At 37.4% G+C, this 18938-nt stretch overlaps 1 protein-coding gene across 1 annotated transcript in view; it reads left to right on the forward strand.

The window, feature by feature from the left end:
* The window catches only part of tp53i11b (tumor protein p53 inducible protein 11b), a 48751-nt gene extending 30137 nt beyond the window's left edge, over window positions 1-18614 (forward strand). The window contains exons 3-8 of the mRNA XM_041796072.1: window positions 12-151; window positions 8108-8166; window positions 8340-8388; window positions 8761-8857; window positions 12255-12356; window positions 15635-18614. Coding sequence (XP_041652006.1) covers window positions 23-151; window positions 8108-8166; window positions 8340-8388; window positions 8761-8857; window positions 12255-12356; window positions 15635-15768 — 570 coding nt within the window. The 5' untranslated portion in view covers window positions 12-22 and the 3' untranslated portion in view covers window positions 15769-18614. The remainder of the gene's footprint in view (window positions 1-11; window positions 152-8107; window positions 8167-8339; window positions 8389-8760; window positions 8858-12254; window positions 12357-15634) is intronic.
* The last annotated feature ends 324 nt before the right edge of the window (window positions 18615-18938 follow it).

Here is an 18938-nt window from a genome sequence, read left to right on the forward strand (position 1 = left end):
ATCTTTACCAGGTGTGTACACCATGACAACTAAACCTCACCCTCCTCTGATGAAGAAGCACAGTCAGACAGACCTGATAAGTCGTCTGAAGAGCCGGAAGATCCTTGGAGTAGGCGGCGAGGACGATGATGGGGAAGTGCACCGGTCAAAGGTCAGACACTTAACATGATTTTAGACTGTTATCATGTGTATTCAATGTAGGCACCAGTCCAGACAACAAAGTCAAGCAGACGGCACATCAGTATATGCTGTCATTAGTGAAATGGATAATAATGCAGCAAGGCATGAGCAGAAATGGCATTTAACTACCAGAGCATTCATAAACCCTTTGAAGAGCTATGATTCCTTTGAAAAGCCACAATTTGGCTGCTAATTAGCTCATCAGTCTCGTAGCATTTCCATTGTGTGCGTTTGCTCGGTCTGCTTTAGTGAATCTAGATCACATAATCTCATGAGCTCACGAAGCTCCACTGAGATGTGACTGACTCCCCTGGGAGAGACTCCCTGCCTCTTGCAACTCTTGTGTTCTCTTTCTTCCTCACATGTATTTGCAAAATCATATAGGCATTGAGCAGTCATGACAACAGAACATGGTAGTTCATGCCAAGAAAACACCTCTTACTTTCATAGTTGCTGATGTAAACTTTCAGACTCGACAAAAAAACATTCTTCCTTTTCAGAGGGCTCCGATATCAAGATTCAGATGATTTTCCCACTATCAATTTGCTGTAGAATGATCATAGGCAGAGCATGCTGTGTCTCACTGAAATATTAATCAGGGCATGTGTGTGGGAGAAGGGAACAGAACAGAAGGGAGCAGGCATACGGTGATGGCTGATAGTTTGTTATGAGCTGTTAGCCCCCTTTTCTCAGCCCTCCTTAGTGTTTGTTTTCTCTCCTAATGTTATAGCAGGGAGCCCTGACCCAGACATCTGCCACTCTGTCCGCTGTCTCCCTAAAGCACACACTCAGATACTTCATCAAAAGAAACACTTGATGCCGGTTCATGACTGCTAACATCTATTATTAAGTAATTCAGAGTAGATACTGAGCTAGAAGACTGAGTGAGGATACAGGAACAGATCACTGGCATGAGTCGGCTAATGGGGTCTATTTAAAGGAAGCACATTTAATCTGATCTGTGTTGTCAGGATATCAGACTTTCAGAGTGAGATATGTTTTAATCAGGAATGGGTATGACTACTAGGGTACTCAAGTATCAGTTGTTATTGTCATTATTTAAGTAATGTTTCAGTACTTTGCACACCTGTGTATGTTGATTTAAGCCACAACAGTTAAACTTCGTGTTACATGTGTTACCAAGATGTCTGGAATTGTCTTACTGAATATACTCAGTAAGAAAAAAAGAGACGGTTCACAGAGGTATAGCTTCTCCAGCCCCAGCTTCAGCTCATTCAACATTCACACAGGTACACTGTGAGCCGGGCTGCATCAAGAACTGTTCCATGGCATAGCATTTGTTTCACTGTACTACAAGCCACCATCATGGCGGTCAATAGCTTCAAGAGTGGAAAAGGATGTATGAGGAAGGCACAGCAGAGTTGAGGGCTGATTGAAATGTGTTGACCATGTACCGTTATTCCAGATTCATGGACAGCTCTCACTACAGAATTGTATGTTGTTCATGCTGTGATTCTAAGTCCACTGCCTGACTGACATGAATTACTGATGAGTGTTGTAAGCTTGGTCCAAGAGGTTTGTATCAGATGACCTCTTGATTTCATATTGTAGTCAGTATTTCCCACAGGTAAACATGTAGCAAAAGTTTGAATTAATTGCAATAAGTAAAAAAAAAAAAAAAAAAAAAAAAAAAAGACATGAAACGAGCAATGTTTTTTATTCAGCTTACTGTATGTACATTTTACTAGTTAGCTTGAAACCTGGACATAATTTCACAATCAGGTGATTGTCAGACTGGCTCTCAGCTATGCTCAGATTAATTGGTGCTACATAAGTGTTTTTTTTTTTTTTTTTTGGTGCTACATAATTTGTGACACTTTTCAATTTTGGATTTAAGACATTTCCTTAACATGGATAATGTTTAAAACACAAAGAGATAGAGGAAAAAACTTTAAATAAGAGCTAGCAGGACCTCATCAATGTTTTTAAGTTACTGCTTTCCACATTGTTATCTCTATTCTGAACAATGTAATGTCCTGTTGCATATTTTTCTGCTGATGTGTAGCCCTAGTCTGTTGTATGTAATGTTTGAATTGCAGGCTTCCTTGTTTAACTGCGGTATTGATCCTAATTTAGAAATTGAATATTGCGTCTACAGTTTAATTGTTCCCTTCTTCTGAAGCATTGTACTGTTATCCTTGACTTTATCCGTTTGTCCTTGCCACAAGTGTTTTTGGTAAAGACACCCATGGGATCGTACAGTAAGGTTAGCTGCACAACAGGAGTTGGTTTAGGGGGGACACAGTTGCCTTTATCCCGTGGCTGCTGTAAACAAAGAAGGGAAGTGCTCCTGTGGTCTGTGGACTGTCTCTTCCTGCCTTTTTTGACCACATGGAGATAAGAATGCTGTTACTATTAATTATGCTTCACTTAGAGAGGCTTGTGTTTGCACTGCCATATGTTAATGTAAGCCCAAAGAGACATTGACACATCTGCTTTTTTAACCTGCTGGTTTGCTGCTTTAGTCCTAAGGTCATGTAGCAGCAATCATGCTCTGACAGCATGATTCCAGGCTTTCAAAAACAAGTCATGTTATTGTATTTGTTGGTACATTTTGTGTCCTAAAGAATTTCCAATGAACCAAATGAAAAAAACCCTCTTACAAATTTCTCAGAATAAAAATTATGTTAGGCTGCACTCAGAGATCTACCTCTCTTGCATATTTTTCTTGCTCCTGGCTGAAAAGTTTATGGAATTGACTGAGTGACTGATGACCAGGCCAGGCTGTAGCAGCTGGTATTAAATGTATCCTTCAGGAAACAGTGTGTATGGCTTTCTTTCCCTGTTTCTCCCTCTATCCACTGCTCCCTTCTGTTCTGTTCCACCTCCGGGCCAGTCCTCTGCCATTGCTTGACGCTTTGGTCCCCTTTGAGAATTTCTCATGCCAGTCATGAATATTTATGTGTTCCTGTCAAAAACAGCCCCCAAAACCACAGGCACAGGAAGGCTGATTCACCTGGTCATGTGATCACAGCTGGGGCAGTCGAGTCAATATACTTGACAGCTTTAAAGGCAGACGGGTCTAGTCGGTTACTATTTATCTTAATATTTTTTTCTGTATTTAACTTCAAAGGTGACTTGTAAAAATACTAAAAATACAAGATTGCTCCATTTCAATTTGCATAAGGTATAGGGGTGTAACGGCGTGGAAAAATTTCGGTTCGATATGTACCTCAGTTTTGAAGTCACAGTTCTGTACGTTTTCGGTAATTAAAGCAAATAAATAACAGATTTTTTTTTTTATTAAATTGCATTCGAATAAATAAGCTGAATACATAACATTTACATTATTAATAATGCTGCAACCTCCTTCCTAAAGGTCTTCAATGAATACAAATATTAATGAATAAATACATTGTTGAATTATTACGTTATTTTAATTTATATATATTGAAATATTTATACCCATTCTTTAAACACTAAAATTTCCCAGCTAACTTGAACACATCATCATACAACCGTTTGTTGGCTTGTTAAGTATACAAATAAACGTCTATCCTGCAGATTTCAACACGGACTTCAGAACTTGATTTCTATTTTTTACCAATGGGACCTACCACAAAGTTTGGGAGAACTTTTCACAGCCCATCTTGGCGGATAAAGAGGTTAGAGCCGTGTGAAATCTGAGGATAACTTTACCTATGACCCAGCTGCAGACATGATGGAGTCCCCTCTCCCTTTCCCCCTCCTCGGAGGATGACAGTTAAAGGTACGCATTTGAAATTAATTAGATTGACAAAACCAGAGCACTATTGTTATATAAAAAAATCTTAAATCATGGGAAATTCACAACTGGCTGGTGAGACTTTTTGTTGTTCCTCGTTACAGTGACGTTCTTGTTTGAGTGGTGCCTATTCAAATGCTTTGATTGATCCACTGGACGACGTGCTGTCAGCGACACAGCTGCAGAATAATGTCAGTGCTATTGTTGTTGTCTTTGTCCACTGTTATATTTTACTGGGAAACAAAGTGTTTCCCAGTAAAACAGGACACTTTTATCTGGGAATATTCAGGCTGTTGCTGTCATTTGCTGTTTGGGTGGTTGCCAGGACAGTGTGACAGTGAGTCATTTTTTGGTTTTCCGTCTGTGTATGAGCTTCATTCCACACGTATCTGTTCAATACACATCTGTACTGTACCAAGAGGCCCGTACCGAATGGATACGGTACAAATACACGCACCTTTACACCCCTAATAAAGTATCATATTCAACCTTTTACTTTGGACTACACATAAGGTCATGTCCAACTAGCTTTTCTCAGTGAAGTGATTTCATTTACAGCTGTTTTTGTAAATGCCCCAAATCAAGTGCTTTGTAACATTCAAATGTTTGAAAAATTATAAAGGTAAACTATAGACTAACCTTGTTTTGATATTTTTAGCATATTATATTAATCATTTTGCATCATCAGATTGACAATCCTCTATCTCATCAAGCACAACCACTTTTTCATTTGATGGTGAATTCAGTGGAGGGGCTCCCTGCATGGTAATCTATTTCTCTGTCATAATGGTCTCATGCTTCAGTGCTTATTGAGTTTCAGTCATTTTACTTCTCATCCCAACACAATACTTCTTTTTTATTTTAAAGAGGAGAGATTAAATAATGGCGGGGACTGAAAGATTTTTAAAGGCATTCAGATGAAGAAATGAAACCTCCTTTGCTTTTAATTCTCTGTGGATTACTATCTGTTTGTGTAGAAAACTCTTTATTTATGTTATCCTACCTGCTCTGTGATTTTTCTTGAACAGTTTGTTTGCCTTTCTGCCCACATATATAAAGAAGTTAAAATCTAAATTTGTCATCCTATACTAGAGTTTATATCCCTCACACATGCAGTTTTGCTCTTTAACATTCTTGAAACCTTGTAGAATTCTGACATGGATCGATTCTCTCAAGATAACTGTTAAAGTTTTTTTTTACCTTTGTTTTGGAATTTAATGCACATTGTGCAGATGAAGGAACCAAAATTATGCTGAAATTGGAGGGCACTTTGCATAAAATACTTTGCTCTGGCATAATGATTTTAAATTAGGTGCACCACAGATCTTGTTCATTTGAGTCTTCACATTATTATTATTTCCATCATAATGAGCTAGTCCTTTGAATATTATTTTATCAATTATATCTTTAGGTTACATAATGAAAGGGAATTGTGTAAAAAAAATACCATCATGATTTTCCAGAGCCCAAGTTCAGTTAATTTCAAACTACTATTGCTTTCCTTCATTTGTTTAAAACAAGCATTATCAAATAGGAATAAAGTCATAATTTTCAAATTATGATGAATGTCATAAAAGAGGAGTATTCAGGGTTTAGTGAAATTAGCCGGGAGGTTTCTGATTGCAACAAACTTAGTGCTGCCCATTCTCTGCTCTTTGGTAAATATAGTTAAGGTCATCAGTATCATTTTGCTTCTCTTAGTTAAAAAAAATCAACATGGGACTGAAGTGTAGGTTTTTGTTTTCAATAAAAGGGGTGTCAGAAATACTTCATTGCTATTTAGGAATTGAGCCATTTTATTCGGAGCACCTCAGTTATCAGGAGCTCAAGCATATTTGGACAATTAACTGATTAGCAATTTCGTGGCACACTGTTGTCTGTTCCCTTCTTTTTTCAGGACAAATTAAGCAGGAATGGTCTAGGGATGATTTCAAGTGTTGAATTAGCATTTCTTAGCTCTTTGTATAAGTCCAAGAAGATATTGATGCAAATGAACAAAGCTATTTAGGCTGGAAAGAAATGATCAGATCGCACAAACTTTAAGAGTGGACCATCAACAATTTGGTTCATCCTTTAAAAGACAGAATGCACCAGCAGGCTCGGCAACATGAAAAAGGCCTGAGTGAAGAAAGCTAAAGTGAATAATCTCAGAATCCTTTTTAGGTGAAGAAACCCCATCACAACATCTACACTAGTCAAAAAATACTGTGGAGGGAGTCTGCATGTACCACCATTCATACCTTTGGCAAAGTCTGCAATCAAGAGACACCTTCATGAAAGTTAATACAGAACAGAAAAGCCAGATTTGGTTTCACCAGAAAAGATCTGAAAAAGCCTCCCAGGTCTGGAATCAGATTCTTTGGGCAGATGAAACCAAGATAAACTTGTAACAGTATAATGGGAAGAGAAGTATGGAGAAGGAAAGGAACAGCTCATGATCTAAAGCATACCACGTCATCTGTCAAACATGGCTAAGGGAGTGTTGTGGCATGGTCATGTAATGCTGGCAATGGGATGGGCTCAATGTTGTTAAAAGATGACATGACTGCTGATAGAAGTAGCAGGACGAATTAGGGCTGGACAATTAATTGAATTTTGATCGTGATTTCAATTTTGGCTTCTCATGATCATAAAAACATTATAATAAAAGAAAAACGATTAATGTGTGCTTCAAAGAGTATTTTCTGGGTTGTGTTTTTGGCTGTGTTAATAGTGTTTTTTGCAAGTTTTACAGGAGTGCATGTAGATTGGATATTTATTTTTATTTATTGTTTTTTATTGCTATTATTTGATATATTGTTATTATTTTACTTGTTACTTATTTATTTTTGATTGTTCTTTTAAGTTATGGTTCAATAAAAACTCAATTTTTGAAATCAATGAATAATCGTATTTATTAATCTTGATTTAAATATCAATCAAAATAATCATGATTATTATTTTTGCCATAATCGTCCAGCCCTAGGACGGATTCTGAATTGTATGGGGCTATACTCTGCTCACATTCAGCCATATGCTAGAAACGGACAAGACTTGGCTTTACAGTGCAGATTGATAGCGTCCAAAACATACTATGAAAGAAACACAAGAGTTTCTGAAGACTAATAAATGGAATAATTAGTCACATGATCTCAACCCAACAGAGCACACATACTTATGGACCTAACTAACTAATTATCTCTGGTGGCTGGGGAACTTAAGCAAAATCCGCCCCAAGATACAATGGGCTCCATCAGAATTGACAACAACACAGCAGCTCTTATCTTCAGCCGATTATTCATATATGAGAGCATACTTATGAATTAACATTCCATATCTGCAGATGCATTTAGACATTGGGTTTTTTAAATGATTGATTGATTGTCAGATGAGCTGTTGATTACATGCATCACCTTCATTTTCATGCCACTTTACACAAAGTGCTTTGATAGTTAAGTTATACAGTACACTCATGTCAGTACGTATTCTCTAAATATGAATTAGATGTATGCTTATATGATCTATACTTGTGCCCTGTAAAGAGGTCTGTGTGAATATATTAGCATTAATGAAGCTGTTATTAGCATTTCAGCATTGTCTAGCATCAGAGATAAGAGATGCTTGTCGCAAGAGACATCACAAGGGAAATGCTTGAGTCTGTCTTTTCAGTTTTGCTGTTTGAAAAGATTCATCCTTCTTAACATTTTTTCCTTCTCAACTAGAATAAAAACTTGCTTTCAATTTGTCATAGTTCCTCGTACCAAAATCTTCAGGCTCTGAGGATTGTAAGTGTAGTATTTTGTTCTGCTTTTGTTGCTTGAGTTAAGCCAATTTGTAGCAAATGAAGTTTCCCTTAGCTTTATGTTGGTTTCCAGCTAGATTTTACTGCAAGTTATTGTGATGGTACACCTTGTTTGTCTTTAGGGGGTGGTAAGAAAAGAAAGACTTCATTATCTTGATTTTTTTTTTCATGCTTTTTTGCTTTTTACAGTTCTGTTTAGTGTTTTCATTTCTTGAAGCTTTCCATGGATGCACTGACAACTTTAAAAATACATCCATGGGGAGCATTTCATTTTTGGTTATGTTGCTCTTTGCTCTCAGGGTGTCTTAACACATATCTGTTAAGACGGCTTTATTGGTATTGCTTTTTCCTTCTCATAACTCATATCCTTTTTCCTTCTGTCTTGTCATATTTGCTCACAGATCAGCCAGATGCTCGGAAATGAGATGAAGTTTGCAGTGCGAGAGCCAGTCGGGCTGAGGTGAGATTTCAACTGCTCAGAAAAGCTCACAGTTAACACAACAGACTGTGTGAGGTCATCTTTGTGTCACTTTCAGGAGAGTTTGACATTTTGTAAAGTCAGTGAGAATGGATGTACAATCAGAGCTTATTGCAATAAGGATGCAGTTTTAAATAAAATGTCTTGTTTCCTAGGGTGTGGATACTCGTCTCGGCAGTGGGTTTCACAGTTATGGGTCTAATGGTAAGTGTTGCTAAAGTGTTAACACAGTGAATAAGTTGCTTAACACTAAATACTTAAAAGTCAACAAACATACATTTACAGATACTTATTACAGATGTGAAAGAGTGCACTCAATTTAACAAAAAAAGAAACAGTCATGTCTCACAAACCATTGTGTGAGTTACAGTTAATACAATTTCAGCTTATCATTGAGAGACATCTGCAGAAACAGCACAATCTTTGTCAGTCATACCATGTAAATGCTCAATATCCTCTCTGTACAAGGCATTTCACAGTCATTTGAAATCAGACTGCAGCTTTTTGGAGGCGGTTGTGGAGGACATGATTCTGTTGTGTGGAGATGACAGACTTGTGTTGTGCTTTTTCACACAGGCCCTAGTGTTTCCAAACCAGCTATATGAGGTTGTTTTTGAGGAGGAGCTCTCCACAACTAGCATCTCTGTCCGCCTTTATGGAGGAGCACTACTCAGTAAGTCTCTACCCCTGAAATGTGTAAAAAGAGCTGCAGTGTGCTTAGCTGAAGTACATCATATATGCACCACATATGCATTTACCATAAGGTATTATTTCTGACATAGTATTTACACATGAATTTTACTTGCTAAAGTGAAACATCTGCACATGGGCTTTTGTGATAAGGTTTTTGAATACATTAATTGTATTGTACTTGCCAACAGAATATGTGCAAAAGCTCTCTTCCTGCTGCTAAGTAGTGCCTTTAGGCTTCAAACAGAGGCATTTTATGTAACTGCAGTTCACTATTAGAGACCAATTCTGCAGGAGAGGCTCTGTGTCTGTGGCCTCATATATCAAATCAAGCTCCAATGGGAACACTGTGAGGATAGCAGGACAGTTTATGCACTGTACATGTACGTATGTGTGTGGTTGTGTGTGTTTTTCTATGAGTGGGGGTTGGAACTCAGAGAGTGCTGCTCCTTGTTTCATTTCTCGCAGCTTGGTCACTCAGTCTACTCTTAAACTGGGTTATTTTTCTGCATCCTACCAGTCCATTGTGGGTGATAAATATACCAGGTAATAGTAGCAATTTAGATCTGCCTTTGTTATACGTGAGTGATTATTTTATTGGCATTAGATGGAGACAAGGCTGTTGTTAAAGGTGGTGAGTCAGTCCCTAAGTGAGTGATTGATGGGCCTTTGGGGTGGCTATGTGAAGAAGCAGAATGTGAGAGGCAGGTATTGAAAAGAGTGCAGATATATGAAAAAGACTTGGTAAATATTTAGTAAATGTTCCCAGGTTACTTTCTGTAATGTAAGGTTAAAACAAATGTCAGACTGTCTGCACCTAGACCTTATGTAAAGATAGAATCACCAAATATTTAATTTAATCAAACAAACAGGGCTCAATACAAACTTAGAATCAGACATCGTCTTTTGGATACAGAGACTTTTGATAATTAAGATGAAGTGCTGTGACACACCAACCCCCAAAAATTAGGTTAAAGATTTTTGAACCTTCGTATACATAATGTAGGTGTATGTGTAGCATCCCCAGCTCGAGAAATGCTCAACTTTTAAATAATGGTTAATGAACCTATTAGCTTTAATGCCATGCTATTATTTCCACAAACATACCACAAGAGCCAGACAGAAACACAAAATGAAAAAGAGCATCACTATGAAACAGCAAATAATCAACAAACATATAACACACATAACATATTTACCAGCTAAAGTACTATAAATATTGACAATCTCAGCACAGAAAATTATCAGTAAAAAATATTTATAGAGATGAAGTAGAGGGATGCTGTGGATGTCCTTCTGGAACTCTGACCCATCTCCACTCGGGATCTCTAAAGCTCAGTCAGAGTGACAGTTAGGTTCTTGGTAACCTCTCTTACTAAGGTCCTTCTCCCCTGATTGCTTGGTTTGGCCAGGCAACCAGTCCTGGCTGTGCCAAACTTCTTCCATTTGAGATTGATGGAGGCCAATGTGCTTTAGGGAACCTTCAGTACAGCAGACAAGGTATTAGGCCTTCCTCAAATCTGTGCCTTGCAACAATCCTGTCTCTGAGCTCAGAAACAGGAATTTTGGCTTGGTTTTTTTGAGGCCTTTTATAACAAGACGTGTGCCTTTCCAAATTATGTCAAGTAAATTTTTTTATTTTTTTACCACAGATGGATTCCAACCAAGGTATAGAAACATCTCAATAAAGATTGGGAGGAATGGGAAATGATTTTGAAAAAGGTCTGGATACCCCTGTAAATGTGATCTCTATATTTTTTTACTTTTAATAAATTTATGAATTCTTAAGTTCTGTTTTCACTGCCATGGTGAAGTATTAAGACGGTGAAGTACTGAGTGTGCAGTAATGTGAATAAAAATTAATTTTTAGACTGTAGCATCAGGCTGAAAAATGAAAACAAGAGTGAAAGGGTCTGAATACTTTCTGTATGCACTGTATTTCTCCAAAACACATTGAAAAGGGTACAAAATGCACAAATCACTACTCTATAAGTAACCTAGTATAACTTGTAGGAGGTAGCTAAGTATAGAGGAAGATAAAGGTGGCCAACATAATGTGAATGCTTTCCTACCTGCATAAATCCGGCTGCTACAGATAGCAAACTAACCTTTACAACAAAAGAAAAATGTAAAATATTAAGTAATAAACCTCATTTTAACTCTTGATTAAACATAATACATTTAATACACTTTCATTTCTTCTTCATGGGTCATTTATGGATGATATACTTACTTTTTACGATAATTTTCTACCCAGATGAATGCTCAGTTATTTTGTCTCCATGTTCATGTAAAGTTACATCTGATCCTTTAAATTATGGTTTCCAGTTTTCAAAGTTGTTTGTGTTGGTGATGAGTAGTCAAACTTTCCACCCCAAAGTCAAACAACCTAAATGCTTGTGCTATGTCTCCCAAAAAGATGTATCCTCATGCCCCAGACAATACACCAACACACCTGTCATGCTCTCTGATAATTTCAGACTTTTAAATCAATATTTAAGCATTAATCATACTTCAATTAAAGAATTGTGTTTATTTTAGAGGAACTGTTCACTGTTTACTGTCCCCGGTTGCATCAAAAACCGTTGGTTGCTGGTTTCTCAGAGTGGCTGCAAATGAAAACCTGGCAACCTTTCCTGCTGAGTCCTGTCTAATAGGCTCTCCTCTTCCCTGTTAAAGGGATATTTATAACAAGAAGCTTCACACTGCAGCGTTGTCTTCATATCTTGTTAAATCTAAAGAAATTAAAATCTGGTAGAAAAAGAACATCCTGCTGTATGATTACTGCTTCTCCTGAGGAGAGATACTGTGTAACCACATAGCCCTGTGGGGGAAGGATATGAATAGAGCAGCTTTCAATCTCATAAAGCCAGCAAAAGATGGCTTCTTTATTTTAAATGTCAGCAGGGCTGTAGGGATTAGCAGAGAAACAGGATGATGTCGTACAAGACAAGGAGCGGTAAATGGGGCAAAGGACAGGGTCTCATCTGCCACGCAGATGGAACCTGGCAGGCAGAGGATTCAGTCCATCAGCCCTCCCACCTTCTATCCACCCATACTTGCATCCATCACCTCACTGCTGTGCGTCTGTGGGGGTAGGAGTGATATTCAGGAAATTAACTGGAAGAATGGTGGGGAATGAAATGACTGCACACAGGCTTTTATCAGAATCAATGAGTCAGAGCATTCAACAGAATCAATAGGCCAATTATCACTGCATGCAGATAACAGCTGCATGTAAAACATTCTCAAAGGAGATTTGTTAGTGGGATTGCACTTGAAAGTTTATCTGTATCCTTTCTTAAGCCTCCTCTGCTTTCTGTTTTTTCATTCCCATAGCCCTGAACTTTTAACTTCCCTTTGAATGCCCTCTTTTTCAGGCCTGTCCCTCATCCTGTGGAATGGTCTCTACACAGCAGAGAAGACCATCATACAGTGGACTCTGCTCAGTGAAGCCTGCTACTTTGCTGTCCAGTTTCTAGGTGATTAAACTTGATGCTGTTTTTTTTTTTTTTTTTGTCTCTGCCTGTTAGAATCAAAGCATTAGTGACCCTTCTCCACCCCTTCTTCTTTGTCTCTCTGTGACAGTGACTTCACATCAAACTGGTCAGAATTCATTTTCCCAGAGTATGGAAATGTTTGTGTTGATACTGCCCCCTTGTGTTAAGAGTGTAGAATCACAGTCTTGTTTAAATACCAAGGGTTACATTGGATCTTTAAGGCTATCCTAACCAACTCTCCTGCCTTTATTTACATATTTATTTAAGATGAGGCTTCAGCAGACAGAAATGCAATACTCTGTCCCTGAGTTCGGGTAATTCTGCAGTACTGATCACATACCCATGAAAAAAGTCTTTAACGCTAGAATTTCTTTCCAAACTTAAAAAAAAAAAAAAAAAAAAGAATAAGAATGTTTATTTTGAAGGGCCAGTGCATACTAGTGAACAGTACTTGTACATACGTAGCATAACAATGTCAGCTTATAGCTGGAGGCAACTTTTTTATCTGTTTCCTTGTGATGATACTTAAAAATATGAACAGAACTAAACATGTGCAGAGGCAATTTTTATACATAATCCATCTGTATCATACAACATATCTTACAGTCGCACGAATAAATGCACACAATCTTTACTAATAAGCATCACACATAAATATATCATAATGTATCATATATACAGTGCTTAACAAATTTATTAGACCACCTGTCATATTTGTCTCAGAGACCATCAATCATCATGAAGTGCTTTAATGTGGACTCTTTCATTTTCAGTGAGCTCTCAACGTTTTACCATTTTGAACAGGAATGAGGAATTTCAAACTGAATTCACCTTTTCATACCCAAATTTGAGCCTGCTCACTGGGCTTCTCTGAGAAGTCAGAAATTAATCAAGCATAACATTCAAGTACTAAAACAAATTGTTCTGTTCAGGAGTGCAAGTAAATAACTATAATTTGAGATATTAATCAAGAAATAATAATGTGCTTTACTATTTTTTCAGTTTTTTGTAAATCAGTAAATTTGAAAATTCATGGATAACAATAATAATGATATTTTAGCATGAAAATATCATTTGGGTTAAAGAGCTTCTACATATTGGTGTATTAACCATTGCAGAAACATAAGAAATGATCTTGGTAATTGCCAGTGCTGCTGATTTAGGGCAGCTGTGGCATAAACCTTACTTTGGATGGTGGTCCAATAAATTTGTTAAGCACTGTATGTTATACATAACACTGCACAAAAGATGCTTCTTAAGATACACATGCTGTTTAGGACATATTGATGTTGCTGAGTTTGAAAGAGCTGTATGTGGGATATTTTCTGACTGTAGGTGATAAGCTATTCCAAATGGCGACAACTTTAAAAGACAGAACCATTCAGTCAAAGGCGGTGTGTCTGTGTGGTGCGAGTCAGCCATCTCTTGAAGTGCCTCCAGTCCTCTTTAAGACGAGGTCACCATCCACTCACCATCCGATAAATTCACTTATTGGAGGGGCGGTTAAACCATGTTATAGTTGTATGGAAGTTGTCAGAATTTAAGAAGCTGTATTGCTCAGGACATTGCAATGATGGTTAATTTTTTTTCCTGCAAATACTTTCATAATTTCTCAAAGTGATTCTATAGGTTTAAGACTGGTCATATATATAAGTGACCAACTTGTTTGATACAGAATGTGTGAGAAAACCATAGCATGTTAACACATTCTGGCCGCGTACAACCTTCTCTGCCAAATTATAAATAACTAAAAACATTTTAATTAATAATGAAATTAAAAGTATGGGATTGTTGGGATGATGTTTTGGCTCACCTGGTAAAGCAAGCATCCCAAGTCAAGACACTTCAGTCTTCGTTACACTGGTTGCAGGTTCAGCTCCACATCTTGACGCTATTTGATGAATGTCATCTGACTCTCTCCTCCCAACATTTCCTGTTCGCTATAGCAGTGGTTTTTCATGGGGCCTCCCTTTTTCTTGTGTTCAACAAAAGCTGAGCCCTTCAAGGACCAACAGGAAAAAGAGATACATTGTTGTGAAATTTAACATGAATTTTAATTGTTTTCATTGGTAAAATCCCGATAGAACAGGTCTAAAAACACTAAATCCAACCAAACTGACATTTGTCTTAACTTTCCAGTAAGTAAGTCAGGGTTCCTGCAGATTCTTGAAATGTCTTAGATAGCCTTAATTTGCCCATTTTAAATTTAATGCCTTAGAAAGCTTTAAAAAGCCCGATTTTTACCAATCAGAGGTCTAATCTTCATTTTCTAGCCAACCGTGTACCATTTTTTAACATCCACAAATTGTTGCAGAATTCAAGGAGTTCAGTGTATGATGTTCTACATTTCCAGGGGCAGGACCCCAAACACCTCTCTGATTTTATCTGGCTCACTGTGATCAAAAACACTGTATACTGCTGTAAAACACTTGTCCAGTTCTCTAACGTCTGGGCTACCAGGTTGCATACTTAAAAATCCATGCAGCCCACCCTTATTTTAACAGGTTTTCCCCGAAAAAATACATTATTCTGCTTCTGATTGTTAAATTACTTAAAATCACCTTAGTACACCTGCTAAAATAAAATCTCAGTATATAGCATACTGATTGAATAGAGGCATTACATGTGCCAAAAAAATCATGAAATTTGAGAGTGTTTTGACCAAAGAATTTCTTTTGTCCTGTACCATTTGACATTTCATAAGCAGTTCATTAAATCAGAGAACTCAGTCCTGGTCTGGTGTACTGAAAAATCTCACATGCCTTTCATTTTGACTGTTTACTATGCAGTGTGTTCAGGTCTTTAACCTATATTTTCCGCTCTCTTTGGGGGTGACGGGGATAGCTTTTGTGTACAAATGAAAGCAAAAGTAAAAACAAAAAAATAATATGTATATATATATAAATACTGTATTGTTATGAACTACAAAAATTCATGCAAATTTAACAACCAAGAACAAACTGTAAACATTAACTTATGGAAGAAAAGCTAGTACAAATTGGGTGAAAATTTAAACTAATTTTTTAAGCCTCAAAGAACCTGTGCAGAGCATTCAGAAAAATATAATTTAAGCTTAAGGATGGATGGATAGATAGATAGAGAGATTGAGAGATACAGAGAGACAAATGGAGAAATAGAGAGGTACTTAAATAATCCCAAGGGAAATTCAAGAACTCAGTACTGCAAATCAAACTGTTTGTTTATCTAATCTTTAAACAAACAAAACCATTAAAGTAATTAATGTTGCTCTTTTGTTTCAGTGACATCCATCACCTTAATGGAGATTGGCATCCTGCCCAACGCTGCCATGCTGCTGCTCCTCAGCCGAGTGCTCTTCCTGGTGGTCACCATGGCGTACTACTACCATCTGGGCCGTAAACCTAAGAAGATCTGAGCTGTCTGTGTGACGCTTTCAGGGAGGGGACAGCTGAGCACAGATCACAGAGATGGGGTCAGAAGGTTTGGGATATTAACTGATCAGGGTTTGGAGCATTATATTTCCAGCCGATGCCCCCTGCCTCTCCATCACCACCATCATGGGACCTACCTTATTTTAACCCCCTGTATTCAAAGGATAAGCACAGTGTCACATTCCAGACTCTACAACAAGAACGACAACCCTCATAGCTCAAGTGAATTACTCTCACTGGGCTGTGAGGTCAAGCCCCTCTTGACACACATTCCTTCTTTGTGCTGTTCTGAGTGCTGTTATTATACAGAAGGAGCTTTGTATCACATTGTATCACCTAGCTGTTTGATTTAATTTGTGCAGTACAGAGTAGTATTACACAACAGACTGTTTTATGGACGCCATTTCCAGACTCAGTATTTGGTGTTATCTGATTTGAATATCTTCTTTGTCATACTCAAGGACCATGTTATGTGCTTTTTTTATATCCTGTTTGCTGCTGTCGGTGTTAACTCATTCTGTATATATGCTTAAGTGAAGCCTGATTGTCTGTGCTCTTGCATGCTTCGGCTGTGCTAAGTGAAAGAGTCAAGAGTAGCCAGTTAAGCTACACTCAGCCCTCAAAGGAAACTTCTAATTTTTACTTTCAATAATGCCCAACAATCTTTTTGGTTACTTTAAATGAAATGCTGAATCCAAACATTTTTCAGGGAAAGAATGGGTTTTTTTGTCATTGAGATATCAGTCAAAAAAGTTGACCAAAGTGAACCGGATATTTTATGTACAAAGCGACTGCGCTTCTGTGTTAATAAAGGACCATGTGTGCTGACTTGTAGAAAAAAAGCAGCAAAGTTGTGTCCCTGTTGATTGTGCAGTGTAAGGCAGGACATCAACATTCTGACCTTTTACTGTAAAGCTAGTGTCACAGCAAGACATGTCAGCATGTAGAGCAAACAAACCGAAGCTGGTTCCTCTTCAGTGATGTAGCAGTTTTTTCTTTTTTTTTTTAAATAACACCATATCCTTCGCCTTGCCTTAAAACTACTTAAAAGAACAGTCTGAACACTGCATCCTACTTCATTTGTAAATATGTAAATAAGTGTATTTACTATTATGTGGTGTTCTTGTGACCAGAACAGGGAACTTGTTCAGTATTAGTTAAATGAATTTCAAATCTGTCTCCTTGGCGTGTGTTCTTTTGTACCTATTTAAAAGCAACCTTTGTGTTTTTGACGTTTTGCATGCAGTTTAATCCAGCAAAAGAAATGGCTTCAGCTGTGTAGCAAGCTGCTGCCACCAGAACACAAATAGTGATGATTGGTTAGAAATGGTGAAAAGACAGAAAAGGAACATTCAAAACACACAACTCTATATGCTTTAAATCATATATAATCAAACTCTTGACTTGGCTCTCACCAAATTAATATGTTCAGTATGTTTTCTACCTCCCGATACTTAGCCACGCCTTTCAGGTTCTCACAGCCCAGTTTAAAAGCAGAGCCAGCAGAGCTAGTGTGATAATGACATTTTTGCAAAGTAGGCAGAAATCTTCCGAAAGATACTTGACCCATTCTGATGATTCAAAACAAGAAACACACTATAGGTCTTCTCCAAAGGTGGTCCATATTGTTGCAAATGACCACATTGAGGCCTGCCCTAAAAGGGAGTGGTCCTGAGGTCAAAATTATTGAGGGTTTGCAGTGGGGAGTCCAGCACTGCAGGCAGATGTGCTTGTTAACATGGGTGATATTTCGGTCCGGAGAGGGAACGTGAAACATGGGTGAGGTCTCCTGTGCTCCTGAAAGTTGTAATTACCCTTTTTTCCAGTGTTTAATTAGATGCAGTTCTCCTGACTGACACTGTGCGCCCCAACCTACTGCTCAGTCCCGACAAGCATAGTAATTATGGAGTTCAAGAGAAATGTCGTTCCATTTCCGTCAATACAGGGAGCCTCAAATCATCAGCCTCATGAAACGTTCAAAGCAGCTTATTTTCAGAGGGATGGGCAGTTTTTTTTGGGGGGGGGGTATGTTCAGAAGAAGGGAGGCTAAGAAATAGCTCTTTCATCCTTCTGGTTCTCTGACGTAAATAAGTTGAAACATTACATTGATTTCTTGGGAAGTTGAGCTATTCATTCCCACAGATATAGATTGAACATATGGTGTCCTGTTGTGAATAGCAAACAAGGTCAAACTGTTTCAAGTTGTAGCAATGTGTTTTTATGTATATATGTGCTATATTGTACTTAAAAAATGGATTGTTATGGAATTTCACTATTTAGTTTGAAATAAAGGACACTTGTTTATTTTGAGGACTTCAAAAGTTATGTAATCATTTGTGAGAACAGTTCCATTCTGTATCTGGGATGCAACAAACTTTTATTTGGATTATTGTGTTATTTATAATAGAACTGATTCTAAAAATGACTGACAATCACAGTTTCTAAAACTTTTGCATAATCTTATATTGCTCGTTTTCTGACCAAGACTTTGAATCACAACAACAACAAAAAAAAATGCAATTTCTGAAGAAATTTTGCCATGAATGCTGCATGCTGGATAAGCAGACAATTTAGACAGAGTGATCTACTGAACACACTTAATAAAATGTATTTTGGAAGTGATGTAGCTAAACTACAGATACTGGGTCTTAAATAGTTAACAAAAAAAATTTTTATAAATATATACATAAAGTGTGTGTGTGTGTGTATATGTTTATGTGTGTAAGTATGAAAGATCTAGAATACATTGTAAAAAAAAACCAGCTTATTTTGCATCAAATATATTGTATATATGGAAAAATATAAATTGCCACCCAATACGTTTTTTCTGTTTCTACTGTTACGTTCAGCCATACGTGCTCCTAAAATTTCTACTGTAATGGTTTTATTTAAGAAACTTTCAGGGCTTTCTAAAGGACATGTGTCCATGATTTATAGCACACTTTTAGAGTAAACACAGTCTTACGTAGCAATTACATCAAAATGGAACAGAGACTGCTCTGAATCATCTGTCAACTGGGTTAAAGCATGGCAAAAACATCTTGTGTATCGCAAAATCCAAAGTATAAACTAACAAACCTATACTTTATCAGACTTATTGAACTCCCATACGGAATTTTAGGATGAGCATTGATCAGTCTCCAAATTGTTCTCT

This window comes from Cheilinus undulatus, linkage group 9 (genome assembly GCF_018320785.1).
Source record: "Cheilinus undulatus linkage group 9, ASM1832078v1, whole genome shotgun sequence".
In the NCBI taxonomy this organism is placed as follows: Eukaryota; Metazoa; Chordata; class Actinopteri; order Labriformes; family Labridae; genus Cheilinus; species Cheilinus undulatus.